The sequence below is a fragment of the Dendrobates tinctorius genome, unplaced genomic scaffold, assembly GCF_039654945.1.
Source record: "Dendrobates tinctorius isolate UK_male_01 unplaced genomic scaffold, ASM3965494v1 ptg000039l, whole genome shotgun sequence".
Taxonomy (NCBI): Eukaryota; Metazoa; Chordata; class Amphibia; order Anura; family Dendrobatidae; genus Dendrobates; species Dendrobates tinctorius.
The window spans coordinates 592,481-611,358 of NW_027361707.1; the positions used below are offsets into that span (position 1 = coordinate 592,481).

Below are 18,878 nucleotides of genomic sequence, written 5' to 3' on the forward strand. Positions count from 1 at the left end.
GATAGTGAGGAAACACTTAGCTAACCTAAATGAATTCAAGTCTCCAGGTCCAGATGAATTACACCCCAGAGTACTGAAGGAGATAGCAGAAGAAATTTTTGAACCCCTCTCCATAATCTTTGAAAATTCTTGGAGAACAGGAGAAGTGCCAGAAGACTGGAGAAGAGCAAATGTTGTTCCTATCTTCAAAAAGGGGAAGAAGGTGGACCCAGGCAACTATAGGCCGGTGAGTCTGACTTCTATACCAGGAAAGATCTTTGAACAAATTATTAAACAACATGTATGTCAATACCTGGATAAGAATGAAGTGATTAAACAGAGTCAGCATGGGTTTGTAACTAATAAGTCATGTCAGACTAACTTAATTTCCTTCTATGACGGTATCACTGATTGGGTGGATCAAGGAAATGCTGTAGATATAGTATATCTTGACTTCAGCAAAGCATTTGACAAAGTCTCTCATACAATCCTTATTGAAAAAATGACTAAGTATGGAATGGACAAGGCAACTGTTAGGTGGATTCATAACTGGCTTAGTGATCGGACCCAAAGAGTGGTCGTAAATGGCTGCACATTCAGTTGGAAGAATGTCTCAAGTGGGGTACCACAGGGCTCTGTCCTGGGCCCTGTATTGTTCAACATCTTTATCAACGATTTAGATGAAGGAATTGAGGGTAAACTGATTAAATTTGCTGATGACACAAAGCTAGGAGGGATAGCTAATACTAGAGAAGAGAGAGAGAGGATTCAAAAAGATTTAAAAAAAACTGGAGAAGTGGGCAGCAACTAACAGAATGGTTTTTAACAGGGAGAAATGCAAAGTACTACATCTGGGCAATAAAAATGAAAAAAGCATATATAGAATGGGAGGAATAGGGCTAAGTGACAGCACATGTGAAAAAGACTTGGGTATACTAATAGATCACAGACTTAATATGAGTCAACAGTGTGATGCAGCAGCAAAAAAGGCAAATGCAATTCTAGGATGTATTAACAGAAGCATACAGTCTAGATCACGTGAAGTCATTATTTCCCTCTACTCCTCTTTGGTCAGACCTCATCTGGAATATTGTGTCCAGTTTTGGGCACCACATTTTAAAAAAGACATCAACAAACTGGAGCAAGTTCAGAAAAGAGCGACCAGAATGGTGACCGGTCTGCAAACCCTGTCTTATGAGGAAAGGTTGCAGGATTTGGGAATGTTTAGTTTGCAAAAGAGAAGACTGAGTGGAGACTTAATAGCTGTCTACAAATATCTAAAGGGCTGTCACATTGTAGAAGGATCAACTTTATTCTCATTTGCACAAGGAAAGACTAGAAGCAATGGGATGAAACTGAATGGGAGGAGACACAGATTAGATATTAGAAAAAACTTTTTGACAGTTAGAGTGATCAATGAGTGGAACAGGCTGCCACGAGAAGTGGTGAGTTCTCCTTCAATGGAAGTCTTCAAACAGAGGCTGGACAGACATCTGACTGGGATGATTTAGCAAATCCTGCTTTGAGCAGGGGGTTGGACCAGATGGCCCAGGAGGTCCCTTCCAACTCTACGATTCTATGATTCTATGATTCTATGATATACTGTTCTTGCACGGTGGCTCTTTTTAGTGTGCATCTGCCCGTGCTTGGCATTACTAATAAAAAGTAGAAAAGTTGTATATTTGCTCACCAACTGTTGAAAAATGCCTTGAATCGAGGTGCAGTGTAGATATAGAAGCAAAATGGAAAAATCCAGCATCCACAGAAAATGAGGTAAGATTGCTTTAACTCCTTCATGAGCTATGACATATATAAGTCATAGGCTGTGTCCCCGCACTCCATGTGGGTTCCAGCGCTCCCGCATGTTTTCTGGCACATGTCAGTTGATTTCATCCGCTGACATGTGCCCCTAACAGCCGCAGGTGTTAACATGTTAAATTTCACAGTCAATCTCCAACAGCGGCATTTAACATGCCTGTGCCTAAAGTACGTCACTAATCCTGCCCATCGGCGCCCATGTCACGTGACCCTTAGGCGCCGATGGATTGGCATGAAAACGCGGGGTCTGCAGGAGACCCCTGTGGTTGCCATTGCCGATCTGCTATGAACATCGCTCTGTGCATGGCCCTCATAGCAGATGATCATTTTACCTGAAGCCCTGATATGAGTAACACAATCGATCAGATGATTGCAGCTTCTAGTCTTCCATGGGAACTATTGAAGCCAGTAAAAATTTTAAAAATTAAAAAAATAAAAATAAAAAAATATAAAGGTTCAAATCACCCATATTTTGCCCATTCAAAATAAAACAATGAAAAAATAAAAAATACCCATTTTTGGCATCGCAGTATTCAGGAACGTCCAAGCTATCAAAATATGAAAAGAAACAATCTGATTGGTAAACGGTGTAATGAGAAAAAAAATCAAATCGCCAGAATTGTTTTTTTGTTCGCCGCAACATTGCAATAACAGGAGATCAAAAGATCATATCTACCCCAAGATGGTATCATTAAAAATGTCAGCTCAGTGCGCAAAAAAAATCCCTCACCAAGCCCCAGACCACAAAAAATTGAGACGCTACGGGTATCGGAAAATGGCGCCTTTTTTTGTGCAAACTTTGGATTTTTTTCACTACTTAAAGGGAATCTGTCAACTATTTTTTCGACAATCAGCTGTCGGCACCGCCATCAGGGGCTTATCTACAGCATTCTGTAATGCTGTAGATAAGCCCCCAATGTAACTGAAAGCGAGTTATACAGTATTATACTCACCCCGGGGTCCAGTTTTGGTCCGGAGGGTGTCGCGGTCCGGTCCAGCGCCTCCCATCTTGTACCGGTGACGTCCTCTTCTTTGCTTCCCGTCGCGGCTCCGGCGCACTGCTCTGCCCTGTTGAGGGCAGAGCAGAGTCCTGCAGTGCGCAGGCACCAGGAAGGGTCAGAGAGGTCCGGCAACGGGAAGCAAAAAAGAGGATGTAACCGCTAGAAGATGGGAGGCGCTGGACCGGACCGCGACACCCATCGGACCAAAACCGGACCCGGACCGCCCCTGGGTGAGTATAATATAACTCATTTTTCTTATCTTTCAGGTTACATTGGGGGCTTATCTACAGCATTACAGAATGCTGTAGATAAGCCCCTGATGGCGGTGCCGGCAGCTGACCATCCAAAAAATAGGTGACAGATTCCCTTTAAATAAAAAAGGACTTATACATGTTTGGTATCTGTGAACTCGTAATGACCTGGATAATCATAGTGGCAGGTCAGTTTTAGCATTTAGTGAACATGGTAAACAAAATCCCCCTCCAAAAATTGTGGAATTGCACTTTTTTTTTGCAATTTTTGCACTTAGATTTTTTTTCCCGTACACTATATGGTAAAACCAATAGTGTTGTTAAAAAGTACAACCTGTCCAACAATAATCAAGCCCTCATATGGCCATATTGAGTGAAAAATAAAAAAAAGTGTTGCGCCTCTGGGAATACAGGAAGCAAAAAATGGAAAACCCCAAGGTCGTTAAGGTTGTTACCTCAGTTCCTGTGGATGATGGATTTTTCCATTTTGCTGCTACTTCGGCATTACTGTCCGATGCGACTGCCATCTTTGCACCCCCTATGATTACGCCTCTGAGCATATGGATAGAAGTTGTTTAATGCAGACAAGCCATGGAACTCACAGCCGCCACGATGCGTCTGCTCCATCCCTGGAAATACTCTTTAACGTTAACAAAACATGAAGGCATCATCGGATTTCGAGCACACGCCATTCTAAACGATCCGTACAGGCATCTGATGTAGATGTTTTTGGATTGCCATTGATCAGTGTAATGAGGAGACAGACACTGGCTACCCTCCACTGCACCCACACTGACACTGATGACTATCCTCCCGCCCGGGCTGGTATTCTCCACATCAGTGAAGCAGAATAATCTGGCAGATAGTTTTCCGATTTTTGACGCGTCTTACAGAATCACTTCAATTTTACATTTCTGAAGCGTGATCACATCCACTTTAGCGTAGTCTCTCCGACAGGCTCCTGGGAAAATGGAGTGTGAAATTGTCTAACTCCTAAGTGGATTGTTTGCCTGACTGTTTGAGTTTCGGTAAAATCTCAGTCTAATATTTTATGTTCGTTCAGAGAACGATTATACAAATTTTCAGAATTATTCCTTTTAATACGTCCTTATTTGATAATGGATGGTTAACAGCTGTTACGGATTTCGCGGCGTTTAATCATCTCTAAAATGCAAATCTTAGACAGTGATGAAATGTTAATGAGGGCCAGATACACAGCGGAGGTATGAAATCCGGGGGCTGAGCTAATTGTCGGCTGATCAGGTGACGCATGTGAGGCGTCTCAGGCATATTCCTCATTTCATTTCTGACTGTGCAGCTAATAGTCATTTACTAAATAAAGGGATACAATCTACAAAAAAATCCATTTGTATATAGACATGTTTTTAATTATATTGCGTCCAAAATAGAAAAATGAACATACAGTTTTGATTAAAAATCGTTTTGTGTTTTTGGCTCTTAGGCTGACCATAGGGTTTCGATGATGACAGTAGACAAACAGTCCCTGTTCCTTTGGTCATTCTATGTTCTAACTGTCTCCTACTTCTTGCTAATGTAAATGTATGAGGAGAGATGGATGGGGTGATGATTGTTGGATTAGTCCTTTAGAAGGTTTGTTTTGGTCTGTAACTATAAGGGCACATAGGTTTAAATGAGAGCGGTAGACACCAAACAGAAGAAGGGGAGGGGGGAATGTGGAAGGAGACAGTATGGGCAGAATGGGAATATGTGAGGAGACAGTATGGCAGGAATGGGTAATGTGTGGGTAGACAATATAGGGGAATGTGTGAGGAGAAGTATGGGGAGGGGGCAATGTGGGAGGAGATAGTATGAGTAAGGGGGATAATATGTGAGAAAACAGTATGGGCAGCAAGGAGGAGTGTTTGAGGAGACAGTATGGTGGGGAGGGGCATTGTGTGTAGAGACGGTATGGAGCAGGAGAAGTATGGGCCGGGAGGAAATGTTTGAGGTTTCAGTATGGCAGGGATGGGCAATGTTTTGGAAGACAATATTGGGGAATGTGTGAAGAGAAGTATGGAGAGGGGGGAATATGTGATTAGATAGCTTGGGCAGAAGGAGTAATATATGAGGAGACAGCATTAGCAGAGAGGGGAATGTGTGAGGAGACAGTATTGCAGGGAGGGGCAATGTGTGGTGAGACAGTATGGGGGAATTTGTGAGGAGAACTATGGGGAGTGGGATTGTTTAGGAGATAGTATGGGCAGGGAAGAATGTTTGAGGAGATGATGGTCAGGGGAGAATGTGTGAGTAAGTAGTAGTGGTGTAGTGTATGTGTGAGCAGACAAAGTATGGACAGAGAGAGAAAAAGCGTGTAGAAACAGTTTGGGTAAGGGGGAATGCTTGAAGAGACAGTTTGGGGAGGAAGAATGTGTGAAGAGACAGTATGGGCTGATAAATGTGTTAGGGGGTACAATATAGAAACTGGGTAGTGTGGGGGATAGTATAGAGTGGGGCAGCATCATGGACAGTGCAAGGGCCCAGTATGAAGAGGACATTATGCACAGAGAGTGAATGTGAGATGGGGGCACATTATAGTAACTGGGCAGTGTGGGAAGGACAGAGTGTGAGGGGATAACGTGAAGGGCGAGCCTAGTATGGAAAGGAGAGGAAAGTGAGAAGGCCATGTAACATAAGAAGGACAATGTTCAGGTCATATTTTGTGCAGGGAGCACAATGAGGGGCAATTATTCAGAGGCACAGCATAGGACAGATATTTTTATTGAATAACATTATAATGACATATATTTCTAAGGGCACTGTATCTGGATGTGCTGCAGAAGAACAGAGAAGTCTGCAGAAATGAACTGTGGATGTAAAAAGTCACCATGGTGTCTGGACCAGATGGGAAAAAAAGAGAATAACCCCAATCAGAGAGCATGTCATTTATAAAGTACCGGTAAATGTTTATTTATGATACTATGACTCATCAGTACTGTTGTTCCTCTATAGACCACAGTCTGGTGATGGCTGTTAACAACAACTTCTAGTATCTCCTTATCACTGTTAAGGTCATACCAGGAGTTCAAGGTTTATATGTTACTATCATATATGGTGCTGACCTGACATCACAATTGATCGCTCTACTAAGCTTGGTGTTGCATGCATGTATCGATGTTGATTCTGGTGATGTATTGTTCTACTGGTGTTGCATTCATTTACTGGTGGTGGATCTGATGCTGTATTCCTGTGCTGTTGGTGGTTCTGGTAATTTATTCCTGCACTGATGGTGGATCTGATTATGTATTTCTGTACTGATGGTGGTTCTGGTGATGAATTCATGTACTGTTGGCAGACCTGCTGATGCATTGAAACACCGATGATGATGGTGTTGATGATGCGTCCCTTTATTGAGGGTGGTTGTGATGCTGTTTTTCTGTACTGATGGTGGTTCTGGTGATGTGTTCTTGTGCTGATTGTGGTTCTGGTGATGGATTCCTGTTAGTACAACAAAACCCCCTGTCTGTGTGTACCAATGAGACAAAGTTTGTCACACAGATTGATGACCGCTGTGTATGCTCTTGTCTCTAATGCATTCTTCATAATTTGACCAGTGTCGACAAATCTAGAGATCCCTTGTGTCTCACCCCAAATTAGCTCTCCCAGCAAAGAGGGTTTCCCTTACAGCTGTGAATAGGTGGATGTGCCAAACTGAATTTTTGCCCCAGGTACAGGAAAACCTAGATTCATCTCTATCAGTATATAAGTGCTTGACAACCCCACTTAAATAGGCAAAGAGTAGGGAATATTATAAAATGTAGAAATAAGCAATACTTACCCTATGAATTCGCCATCGCTCCAGTGATGCTGCAATAGTGGTCCCCACCAATGCTAGAAATAATAATGTCCTGTCCAACAATAACGTAGTCGCTGTAGCCAATCACTAACCTCTTTCGTAATTTGCTGTACAAACCCACGTGACCACTGAGGCCAGTGATTGGCTCTAGCGGTCACACGAAGGATGATTATTTTTGTAATATTTTTATCAATGTATTTTTGGGCTGTGCAACTACAGCTACTTATAAAGCAAAGAATTATTAGGAAATCATTTGGCACCAGCAGGGATCACAGGAGTGGTGATGAATTCAATTGGTAATTAATGCTTATTTTTAATTTCATACCATTCACTACTTTTAGCCCAAATTTGAAAAATCCCTGAAAATAAAATCAAATTACTCTCAGAACCGTATGAAAGTGGGCCTCACCATGGGGCTAAGAACAGTGAATATTCTGAATACAAAAATGTCATATTAGAGGGGGCAAAAAAATCTAAAATTATGCCATTCCTTAGATCTTCATAGAGAATTGAAATGTGAAAAGCCAATACATAAATCTTACCTTAATTTCGGTAAGACAAGTTGCTTAATTTTACATATGTTTTACTTAATTTGCTCTCTATCCCAAATTTAAAGAGGTGTTAGATAATAAATTCCTATTTTTTTTATATTTATGTTGTCAGTAGAGTTGAGCAAATATGTTCGGTAACAATCGCCTAATCTGAATTTGCCATATTCGTACCATGTTTGCGTCCTATTCTTGCCGAATTTATTTTTGACGATTGGCTCTGAACATATTCGCTCAACTCTACTCCCATTGACTCCAATGACATTCGGCTGTGTTTGGTGAATAATACAAATACTATATTCGCCGGCAATCGTAATCCGAACCAAATTTTGCCAAATTCGCTCAACTCTAATTGTCAGTGACCAAAAGAGACAAGTTCTGGACACGTATCTCTTGATACTTACCAGTCTACTTGAAGCAAATGCTATTGGATTCGTAGAGTTTGACTGTAGACAGATAAAATGAAGCCCAGGGGAATGTGTGGTGAAAACAAATTTTCCATCCGGTCCATACAATTTTGATAGTAATACCTGTAAATGAACAAATGGAAATATATTTTAGACATATGGAGTAAGTGGAATATGTATGTTGGAAAGCCAGGTAGGACAGGGTTAAATGCTAGCACTGCAGGGTTAATTAGATACACATGGCTAGCTTTGACAAGAAGCAGGGCCTGTGTTCACTTGGAAGCTCTAAGTCTGCTGCAGTTGTTGAACAGCATGGAGTGTGCGGAAGCTGGTGAGTGGCCAGCCAAAATGTGAGCTTGAGCTGGGAGAGAGACAGGGCAGAGTCTCTTTCTGAATGGAAACTGCATGGGTCAGCTTGGAAGACTTAGCAGTATGTGTGCTGGAGTTGCAGAGAACAAAGTGGAAGCTGCAGCCTGATCAGTGTGATCTGCGCATGGAGTTGAACACTTCTGTTGGGCGCTGGAAGCTGCTGGAGCTCAGGTTAAAGGACCGTACCTCTTCTGTGTGTAGTGTTTGCAGGGGGAGAACTCGCACCTTTTTGCCCAGAAGAGGCTGTTTTGGTTTTGAATCGCTTGGAGTTTAATGAAAGCAATAAAACTGCACATGTTTGGAAGAAACCACATTGCCTGCATGAATGCTACCTACTGCCTACCTGAGTGCTAGAATCCCTACAATAGCAAATAATCCAATATCCCTAATAAAAAGAAACAAACAGCACCACTCTTGTCTTCAAGTTCTGTCTGGTATTGCAGCATTTGGGAATGAGCTATTGTACAATGCCAGACACACTTCATCATAAAGATAAGAGTAATTTTTTTAACCATTTCCGTTTTTCCTAGGAATAAAGAATAATCACTGTGCACAGGGCACATTGCACTATTTACCTCTTCATTTGGAGCTTTAACAGTCACAACCATTCCCAGGCCAGGAGCAGAGGAGAGGAAGTCATGTTTGCTCATGTCCCACTTTTGTATCTTGTAGCGGCCTTAAAAAAAATAAAACATATACAGCCTGTTTTTTTATCTTTAGGCATAAAAATGCAACAAGTGTTGATGACATCTCTGCACGAGCCGGTGATGTCATTTAAACGGACTGTCTGATTTAGAAAACATTGGTTCAGTTACCTTTTTGGAGAATTAAACATTAATAGAAGGATCAATCTATTAGCCGGAGAAGGCGTCTACAAAGAGTATTTCTTGTTCTGGAGGACTCATGATTTACAAGGATGTAATACCTTATTTTTCCTGCGGAGGCACTGTAGGTAAAATTAACACTTCCTGTTGAGTTTTACTATATAATACAGTGTACTATTGCAATAAAAAATGATTGTCATTAGTTGAAAACTCATTTTGTGTGACAGGTAAATTGAATGTACTATATGTGGCATGTATGTGCACAAGGCTGATCACTGAGCATATGCTTGCAAGAACATACAAAGATAGAATGGATCAAACTACACATACCGCAGCTAAATATCCAAAATTACATCAATATGTAGATAGATTATTTCTAAAGCATTGAAAAATTATTTGAAAATGTGCAAAATATTGGAAAAAATTAGAATTTGGTATCCGGTTCTTAGGGACAGAAGCTTTGTGCCGCCTGTCGGTTTTCTGCCTGTTGTGACCTGTGGGATCGCTCCAGTGTTTGCCGTGCAAGCCGGAAGTCACAACTCAATGTCAGTAAGAGAGCCAAATCAAGGTCAGAATGAGTCTCTCATAGACTTAAGGGTACTTCACACATAGCGAGATCGTTAGCGAGATCGCTGAAACGTCACAGGTTTTGTGACACAACAGCGACCTCGCCAGCGATCTCGCTACGTGTGACACATAGCGGCGACTGGCCCCCCACTACGATATCGCTGATTGTGCTCGAATGTCCTAGACCATTTTTTGATTGTTGGTGTCCCGCTGACCAGCATGCATCGCTGTGTTTGCCGCCATAACAATGACTCAACGTTGGCGACTCAGAACTCAGGGACGCAGGCGTGATTTTGCTTTGTCTTTTCAATGCCCCCTCAGCTCTGATTGGTGGCCCTACTGCGCTATCATTCTCTGATTGGGCGAACTCATCATAAAAGAAGACAACGTTGTGGCGCTTCCATCCTTTGTTCCTGAGCGCTGTGGATCATATTATACGGTTTTCAGACAGGGACGCTGAAAGAAACCACGTAGTGAAATCCATGAAAAATAACGAACTAGCGACCCCGTGTCAGTAACTATGGATCCACGAATAAATAGCGCACTAGCGACTCAGACAGGGGCGCTGAAGCAAACTGCGTAGTGATAGCGCAGTAGTGGCCATCAATCGGAGCAGAGGGGTGTGGAAAAGGCAACGCTGAAGCACGCCTATCAAGGTCTGAGTCATCAGAATAGCTGCTGTGTGACAAGGTCCCAATGACCGCCGAAGTCGTTATACGGATCGCCGTATCGTTGCTGCGTCGTTGAGTTGATCTGTCTGTTTGACAGCTTTGTAGCGACCATGTAGTGACGTACCAGCGATCCTTACCAGGTCGTATAGTTGTTGGGATTGCTGGAGCTTCGTTATGTGTAACGGGACCCTTACACTGAGAGCTTTTGAGTGTTATCTCTAACTTCCGGTCAATCAGAAGTTGTAGTCACAAGATGGAGTGGAGCGTGGGACTAGAGCTGAAGATAGTGGCTGGAAAGTATAATGCTAGAGTTAGGGAACTTGCATTGGTGGCATCACTCCAGCGCTGAAATAAAAAAATCTACTGGAGTTGTGCTTTAATTTGCACCATTTATAAAGTCTTTTTTTTTTTTTTTACATGTGCTTGCCTTTTTTATATGCTTATTATTGTGGGTAGAGTTTGGGGTTTCCAGATGATTTCAGCTGAATCTTCAATTGTGATTTTTTAAAACATTTTTGCACAATGGTTCTTTTGTCCCCCCCCCCCCCATCAGATTGATTGTATGTAATTTTTGTGCAATTTTTGTAACATTTTACCAAATATATGTGACTTTTTAAGGAAAAAAAATCACAAAAAAGGTTCAAGTGACTTAAAAAAAAATTATTGGGCTCTAAATGTGCAAAAAAACCTGTCTGGTCACGTAGAACATAGAGGGTAAAATTAGGAGCCAGGTAACATGACCCAACTGAATTTACTACCTGTTCTTTCTAGTTCTTACTCAAGAGTTAGGTTGGACTTTCGGACATTTTTTTCTCTGTCTGTCATGTTGATGGTCATGGAGTATGTTTACCCAGATCATGATTGATGGTTAAGCCTAATAGACAAGATATCTACCCAATTTTTGCTTGGTGCTCATACCAACTTTGGCACTTTTCTAAACTTTGAGCAAAATTAAAATTTTTTTCAAGTATGTATTTGTGATTTATAAACTTGGACAACCAAACCAATTAGTATAATAAATATAAGCATAATAATATCAAGTATATCAAATAAATTTAATGTATAGAATGATAATTACATGTTAATGAGGAATATCACCCTACCTGTGACCAACATATCGGACGGGAGGTCTTCTATGACACATTTCTCCTCTCTTTCAAAAGAATGATAGTACATCGAATGCACCACCGACCATAAGCAGAAGATGAATACTAGTCGCATCGCCATGAGGTCCAGGTTTCCCAAAAATATGGAAATAATGAAAGGACACGTGGTGGTTGGTAAGGTCATTTTCTACAGTGAATAGCACTCGGGTATTGATTATCATGGGAAAATCCATCTGCTTCTTATTTAGGTTAATGATTGATCACATTCCAGTACAAAAAGTAGGAGAAGAATCTAGAATGAAATCGTGTTCTGGGGATTGTACTGATAATATTTTTATGTAGAACTATATATAATAATGGGATTACCATGGATTAACCAGGATTTAATTAAAACAATGGCTCAATATGTCAAGGAAATTATATAACTTTCTTCCGCATTTTAAATCCTTGTATCTAATTACCATATAGTGGGAATTTTTTGTGCTTTTCATTTACAGATTAAAATGTATGAAGCAGACACTTCAAGAATCAACCCCTATAAAGTTTGGCAATAAGGTGGAAGCTGTGTAAGAAGGTGGCCATACGTTATGGGTTACAGAATCTCCTTTTTTGTCTCCCTTTTAAATGGACACCTGACCCTCATATCTTTTCAAAATTGTTGGATATACCATTTCAAAATGATAAGCTGGACTTCCATACAAATGGGTCGCCCTCCCAGGGCTGTGGGGGTACTCGGTACCGGGCCAGTCTCTCAGAGGGGAATGTCACAGCAGCGGTGACCCAGTCCGTGGCCCTGGGCGCCCATGTAAAAGGGATTAAGTGATGGAATAAAGTTTATGAGTAAATGATTCGTGACGCCACCTGTGGTGTTCGGCAATGAAGATGTTAAGCCAACGCTGCGGACAGATCCCCTGGGACAGATGGTGTGGTGCAGCTATGATGTTGTGGCCCTCCACAGGTAGGGCAGTAATCCCAGGGCAGTGAGGATAGGTGTTGAGGAAGAGGGTGCAGTGCCTGGCACAGGGATGAAGCTGTGCTGACAGGGTTGCAGGAAGAAGGCAAGGACACAACATGGTGCAGTTTCTTTACCTTTACTTTGCTTGGCAAATGCAGTCCAGGGTCCAGATTACAGATGGCACAGGAGCTGGCTAGCCTGGAAGCAACTTAGGAATCTCTCTATGCAGATGGGTTGTGTAGTCTCCTTCCTAGCGCTTATTTTTAGGTACTTGCAGTACTGTGTTACACTGAAGTTTCACTTGCTTATTCTCTTTAGAACTCCCTCGTATGGCAGACAGCTGTTGCCTTCCTCTGCTGGCTCACACGTCGCTGTTGTGCCTCCGAGTCTTATGTGGGAATAGAGCATTTACAGCTTCCTACTCCAGTTTCTGTTGCAGGACCATCAGTGTCCATACAGCCTTGGAGACCGGGCTCCAGATCATGCGCTATAGCTGGGAATGAGCCTGAACTCTCTGCTCAACCTCCCAGCTCTTCTCCTCCACGTCCACACACGTTACCCTTGTGGTGCCCCAGAGGGTTCAGTCGCCACAGAGGTACTGCACCTCCTCCTGAGGTGTGGTACCCCACCATCCAGGTAAGGTGGAGACACCTGACCACACTCCAACACCTTCATCCCACACAACATAGTAGTGTAGCAAAGCACCCTTTGGTGGCTCCCTGCTTGGAACACGAAGCATGCTGGGAGGCGGGTGGAGTTTAGTTTTGCATCAAAAGAGTGGGAAGAGGTTAGGATTCAGTCAGTTTGTCACAGGAGTCTGATGCGGTCAGTCTGTGAAAGGAGATCCCCTGAGTGGGATGGAGGAAGGAAATGCTGCAGCCGACCTCAGTGACCTGGGTCCGCTGGCACAGGAAAGGAACATCGATAGAAAGCCTGACTCTCCATAAGAAGGAAAGGAATAGTACGGAACGTGAGGAGAAGAAGAGAAGTAAGGATTAGGGTTAGAGGAGAACCCTTCCCAAGTTCTAAGCGCAAGGCCGTGGTCCTGTCCCCGAGTTGTATGGATCCTAATGGTCCTGCAGCAGACACCGGAGGAATAGAAGTTGTCACCACTTTATTCCCACACAAGACTTGGGGGCACAACAGCAATGATAGTGAGCCGGGGCTAGGTAGTAAGGAGTCCCCGAAGCAGGCTACAGCTGTCTGCCATACAAGTAGAGATCATAGGAACATCTGACAGGAGGAACTCCAGTGTAACTCAGTACTGTGAGTACTTCACTAAAGGCGCTAAAAGGGAGACGTTCAGAAAAGGCACATAAGTTGGTGGAGTGTTGGAAAGGAGTACTTCATCTTGCCTGGAAGTTGGCTGAGCTCCTGACCCGGAGGACACGGCACAGATACGGGCTCTTGTGCCACAACAGACTGTGAGTAAAGCTTTGGAACTACATGCCCTGGTGTCCTCCACTTATTCCTGCGTCAACCTGCTTGACACGGCTACATTCCCCCAGCGCCTGACACTATACATCTACGTGTCACTTCACCTACTCTGCCCTGGGACTACAGCCCTGCCTGTGGAGGGCTATAACATCATTGCTGCACCACACCATCTGTCCCAGAGGATCTGTCTGCAGCATCGGCTTAACATCATTCATTGCTGAACACCACAGGTGGCGTCACGACTCATTCATTCTAATCATCATAAGCACACTGAACATTTCCCCCTTTGTTACAATGGGCGCCCAGGGCCACGGGCTGGGTCCCAGCTGCCTTGACACCTCCCATTGAAGCTCATCGGGCCCGGTACCGAGTACCCCACAGCAGTGGGAGGGCGACCCAATTTTGGCGTCACAAACAGGATGACGAAGCCCGGTGCCACCGGGTTCTGTGTGCCTAGGATTTATTGGACTTAAAGATTGCTGACAATGTGCAGAATAACCAAATTGATAGACTGTAAAATGGACACTAAAAATGGCCGCCGGCGTGGAGAAGAAGGGCGTGACAACATGGGTGGTCCTAAGAAAAGACCGCGAACTGTCCTGGGCCTCCCCTGCCTGAACTTCTACGCAACCGCAACATGGCCCACCCCCCGAGGGGTTCGTATACTGGCTTGGTATGGAGGAGTAGGAAGAAGACGCCGCCCTCAGAAGGAGGAGCGAGAGCCGGTGGCGGGAAAAGAGTCCAGACAGGAAGAAGAAGAAAGAGCGAACGCCTTGAGGGAAGGAGGGAGGCCCGAAGAGCACAAGGAGGTTGAGCTGAACCTCCCCGGCGCAATGACTGAAGGCTCCGATCTGACTTCCAAGATGGACCGCCAGCTGCTGGAGGCTGACATCACCCAGCTGACAAACCGTCTACGGCTGAGGCAGGAGGCGCTCTGGATGTTGAACTGGCAGCATGCCCGGGAGGGGCCAACACCATCGGCACCTCCATTCCCGGTGCCTTCCCCATTGGTACCCGCTGTCGCTGCTGCCATACTAGTACCTTCACCTGCGGTACCTGCCGCCGCACAGGACTTCCCTCAGGCAGCGCCCGTGGAACCGACGGCTACGGCAATGTTACCGGCAGCGCCTGTTTTCACCTCCACGCTGCAAGTACCGCTGGTCGCGGCCTGCCAGGAGGAGTTACCGGAGGGCCCGGGAGCTGAGGAAGAAGCTGTGCTCCCGCCTGGACCTAGCGCTGCTGCGCAGGTTCCACCAGAGACCCCTGCGTATCCAGAGCCGCCATCTGCCCCACCATCGTCCCCGACCTTGGGTCCAACAGTGCCGGTGAACATCGTACACCGCCAGGAGGCTCCAGGTATAACTGCCACCCCTCCCAATGGGTGGCCCCTTGAGTTTTCGTGTACTGAGGCCGGCATGCTTAAACTCCTCATGGGACAATTAGATGAGCTGTGCTCTCAGTTCAGAAGTACTAAGCTTACTGCGATGGTGAAGTGGAAGAAGTCCCTGCTGAAAAGAGTGAGACTTGAGCAGGCACGTCCCATTCGGCATCTCGTGGGTTTGACAGAATTGACAGAATAGTCTGAACGGCTGGGGAGCATTAATATGCATCATGGGTTCCCTTTACCACAGATTCAGGACCCCCGCATCTCCCCTACAAGCGCCCACAGACGCCGGCGACACCATATTTCAGGCCAAAAATTAAGGCAGTAGTGCCCCTAACTGCAGTACCGCCTGAAATTGAGGAACAATATCCGTTGGTACCAGCTGCAACTCCTGCAGAATTACAGGCAGCAGAAATACCACCAGCAGCAGTTGACGTGTTACCCTCACAGGCAGATGCCAACCTCACTCCAGGAGAAAAGGAGTACCTGCAATTTGTGGCCAGTCAGCAGGAAGAGGATGTCCAGAAGTTCTTCCCTGGAAGCAGCCCAAATCATCAGCTTCCAGCACCCCAGGAGGGGACCACCAACACTAAAGATAACTACCCTAACTAACTCTGTTACCCAGGAGGGTATGTGCACCATTGTGCCTATTTTTCTATTTTTCTATTTTTGTTATCATGCTGTTTCCCTGTTGATTCCAGTTTTGTTGCCCAGTTTTATTGGCAGCGTTTTTTCTTATTGAACTGTGGAGATCCTGGACACTGAATGATCCAGAACTGTAATGTAAATAGTTGCACCTCTTTAGGTGCCCTTTCTTGGTGTTACATAAGTCTTTTAAGAATAAGGCCTACCTCATTAAGAATAAGGACATTTCAAGACATCTTGGCTGGATCAATGTCTATATTGCACTTATTAATAATGTCTAGCATTTTTTATAGAAAAAGTAAATAGTGAATGCTTTATAGAGTTTAGACTAATGCCATAATATATGAATAAAGATTTAAAATTGACAGATGGTGAACCAGGCATCAGCGGTTGTCACTTAAGGTTAACAATAGGAAGTAGAAAAGGTGAAAGAAGAGATGATGAAGAAATGTGTTGATGAAGAATACTTGAAGTGGTAGTGAGTTACTGCCAATTGCACTTTTGAATTATGTAGTGTATTAGAACATAGATAGTTAGTTAAAATTGTTTGCAATGTTCAAGAATGAGTGCCTCCCACATTGGGAAGTTTAGATAAGAGCTGTTTATTAAGCATTACAAATATTTTGTATGTTCCTGTATTTGTCCATCTTTGCTTCTTTTTCAGCCTGCGGATGTGCTGTGTTTAACGGGGGGGTATGTGGCGCCCCTAAGGGTTCAGTCGCCAAAGAGGTACTGCACCTCCTCCTGAGGTGTGGTACCCCACCATCCAGGTAAGGTGGAGACGCCTGACTACACTCCAACACCTGCATCCCACACAACATAGTGTAGCAAAGCACCCTTTGGTGGCTCCCTGCTTGAAACACGAAGCGTGCTGGGAGCGGGTGGAGTTTAGTTTTGCATCAAAAGAGTGGGAAGAGGTTAGGATTCAGTCAGTTTGTCACAGGAGTCTGACGAGGTCAGTCTGTGAAAGGAGATCCCCGGAGTGGGATGGAGGAAGGAAGTGCTGCAGCCGACCTCAGTGACCTGGGTCCGCTGGCACAGGAAAGGAACATCGATAGAAAGCCTGACTCTCCATAAGAATGAAAGGAATAGTATAGAATGTGAGGAGAAGAAGAGAACTAAGGATTAGGGTTAGAGCAGAACCCTTCCCAAGTTCTTAGCGCAAGGCCGGGGTCCGGTCCCCGAGGTTGTATGGATACTAATGGTCCTGCAGCAGACACCGGAGGAATAGAAGTTGTCACCAATTAATTCCCACACAAGACTTGGGGCACAACAGCAACGATAGTGAGCCGGGACTAGGTAGTAAGGAGTCCCCGAAGCAGGCTACAGCTGTCTGCCGTACAAGTAGAGTTCATAGGAACATCTGACAGGAGGAACTCCAGTGTAACTCAGTACTGTGAGTACTTCACTAAAGGCGCTAAGAGGGAGATGTTCAGAAAAGGCACATAAGTTGGCGGAGTGTTGGAAAGGAGTACTTCATCTTGCCTGGAAGTTAGCTGAGCTCCTGACCCGGAGGACACGGCACGGATGCGGGCTCTTGTGCCACAACAGACTCTGAGTAAAGCTTTGGAACTACATGCCCTGGTGTCCTCCACTTATTCCTGCGTCAACCTGCTCAACACGGCTACATTCCCCCAGCGCCTGACACTATACCATCTATGTGTCACTTCACCTACTCTGCCCTGGGACTACAGTCCTGCCTGTGGAGGGCTATAACATCATTGCTGCACCACACCATCTGTCCCAGAGGATCTGTCTGCAGTGTTGGCTTAACATCATTCATTGCCGAACACCACAGTTGGCGTCACGACTTATTCATTCCAATCATCATAAGCACACTGAACATTTCCCCCTTTGTTACAATGGGTGCCCAGGGCCACGGGCCGGGTCCCAGCTGCCATTACATCTCCCACTGAAGCTCATCGGGCCCAGTACCGAGTACCCCACAGCCCTGGGAGGGCCACGAACTCCTAATCTCTCCTCCTGGCCCCCAGAGAGTAGCTCCTCCCCCAGATTTGGATCAGAGCTCCCTCTGCTGACCTGGAGTGGGAACTGTTGTGAGTTCATTCTCTGGTTCACCAGTTGTGAGTTCTCTTTCCAGACTCCCTCTGGTGGTAACAGGAGGTAGTGAGGCTGATTTGATTGGTGGAGATCTGCCACCTGAGAATGAGGATGACGATTGGACTTCAGGAGTCTCAGATTGGATTTAAGACAGCCGACGCCCTATTCAGTTGCTGGTGATTCCTTCTGCTTGTCAGGTCTTGGTTCTCAGCTCTGTTCCAGTCAGCTCAAGCTAAGTTTCTCTGTTAATGTTCACACTTGATTTTGTTGGTCTGTTCAGTTTTTTGTGGTCAGCCAGCCCCGGCTTGGGCTGTGCTGAATTTCCACTCTTATTTATCTGTATTTGCCAATTTGCTTTTTGTCCCCTATTAGATTGGCCTCTTTTTGCTCTGTCTCAGAATATTTCAGAGTGCTGATATAGTGGGAGAAGTCTAGTGACTTCAGGGTTAGTTTTGCTATCATAACTGTTGGACATTATTTTTGTAGGGTTTTTTTGCAGATTGCAGACAGTGTCTTTCCTTTCCTATCCTCTCTAGTTAGTTTGGGCCCCATCATTTGCTCAGCCTATTTTCCTACCTGTGTTTGTGTTTTCATCTTGTTTCACCGTCAATACATGTGTGGGGGCTGTCTATTCCTTTGGGGTCTGCTCTGGGGCAGTTAGTTTTCCCTTTTCTTGCTTTAGGCTTATTTAGTCCTCCGGCCGTGATGAGGCGTCTAGGTTCATCGTAGGCACGCTCTACGGCTGCTGCTAGTTGTGTGGTAGGATCAGGGATTAGCATGTTTAGGTTTTTTCCTCCTCGGTGACCCATTCATAACCGGAACTGTGTTGTGTGTTGTAGTTAACTGCCAGAGAGATCCCTTATTGCTTCCAAGCATGACATCACACTCCCTAGGAGGAAGGCAATGCCATTGTGGCAACCATACTCCTGGGGGCGCCACACAAAGCTCTGGTCATCACCAATCTTTTCTCAAGAACTAGTGATCAGCGAGCATGCTCGCCACTACTCGGTGCTCGCCCGAGCATCTCCCTGCTTGCGATGC

General features: G+C 44.7%; 1 protein-coding gene across 3 annotated transcripts in view; it reads right to left on the reverse strand.

Annotated features, from left to right (window-relative positions):
• Positions 1–18,878, reverse strand: part of LOC141088386 (transmembrane emp24 domain-containing protein 11-like) — a 113,827-nt gene that overhangs the window by 16,671 nt on the left and 78,278 nt on the right. Inside the window, exons 1-3 of one of the 3 annotated variants that reach the window (XM_073574400.1) lie at positions 11,353–11,576; positions 8,763–8,863; positions 7,816–7,941 (exon numbers count right to left, since the gene is read on the reverse strand). In XM_073574400.1, the coding sequence (XP_073430501.1) occupies positions 7,816–7,941; positions 8,763–8,863; positions 11,353–11,539 (414 nt within the window). In that variant the 5' untranslated portion in view covers positions 11,540–11,576. Of the gene's footprint in view, positions 1–7,815; positions 7,942–8,762; positions 8,864–9,002; positions 9,124–11,352; positions 11,577–18,878 lie in introns of those variants that run through there. The other 2 variants (XM_073574401.1, XM_073574402.1) reach the window with 2 other exon arrangements.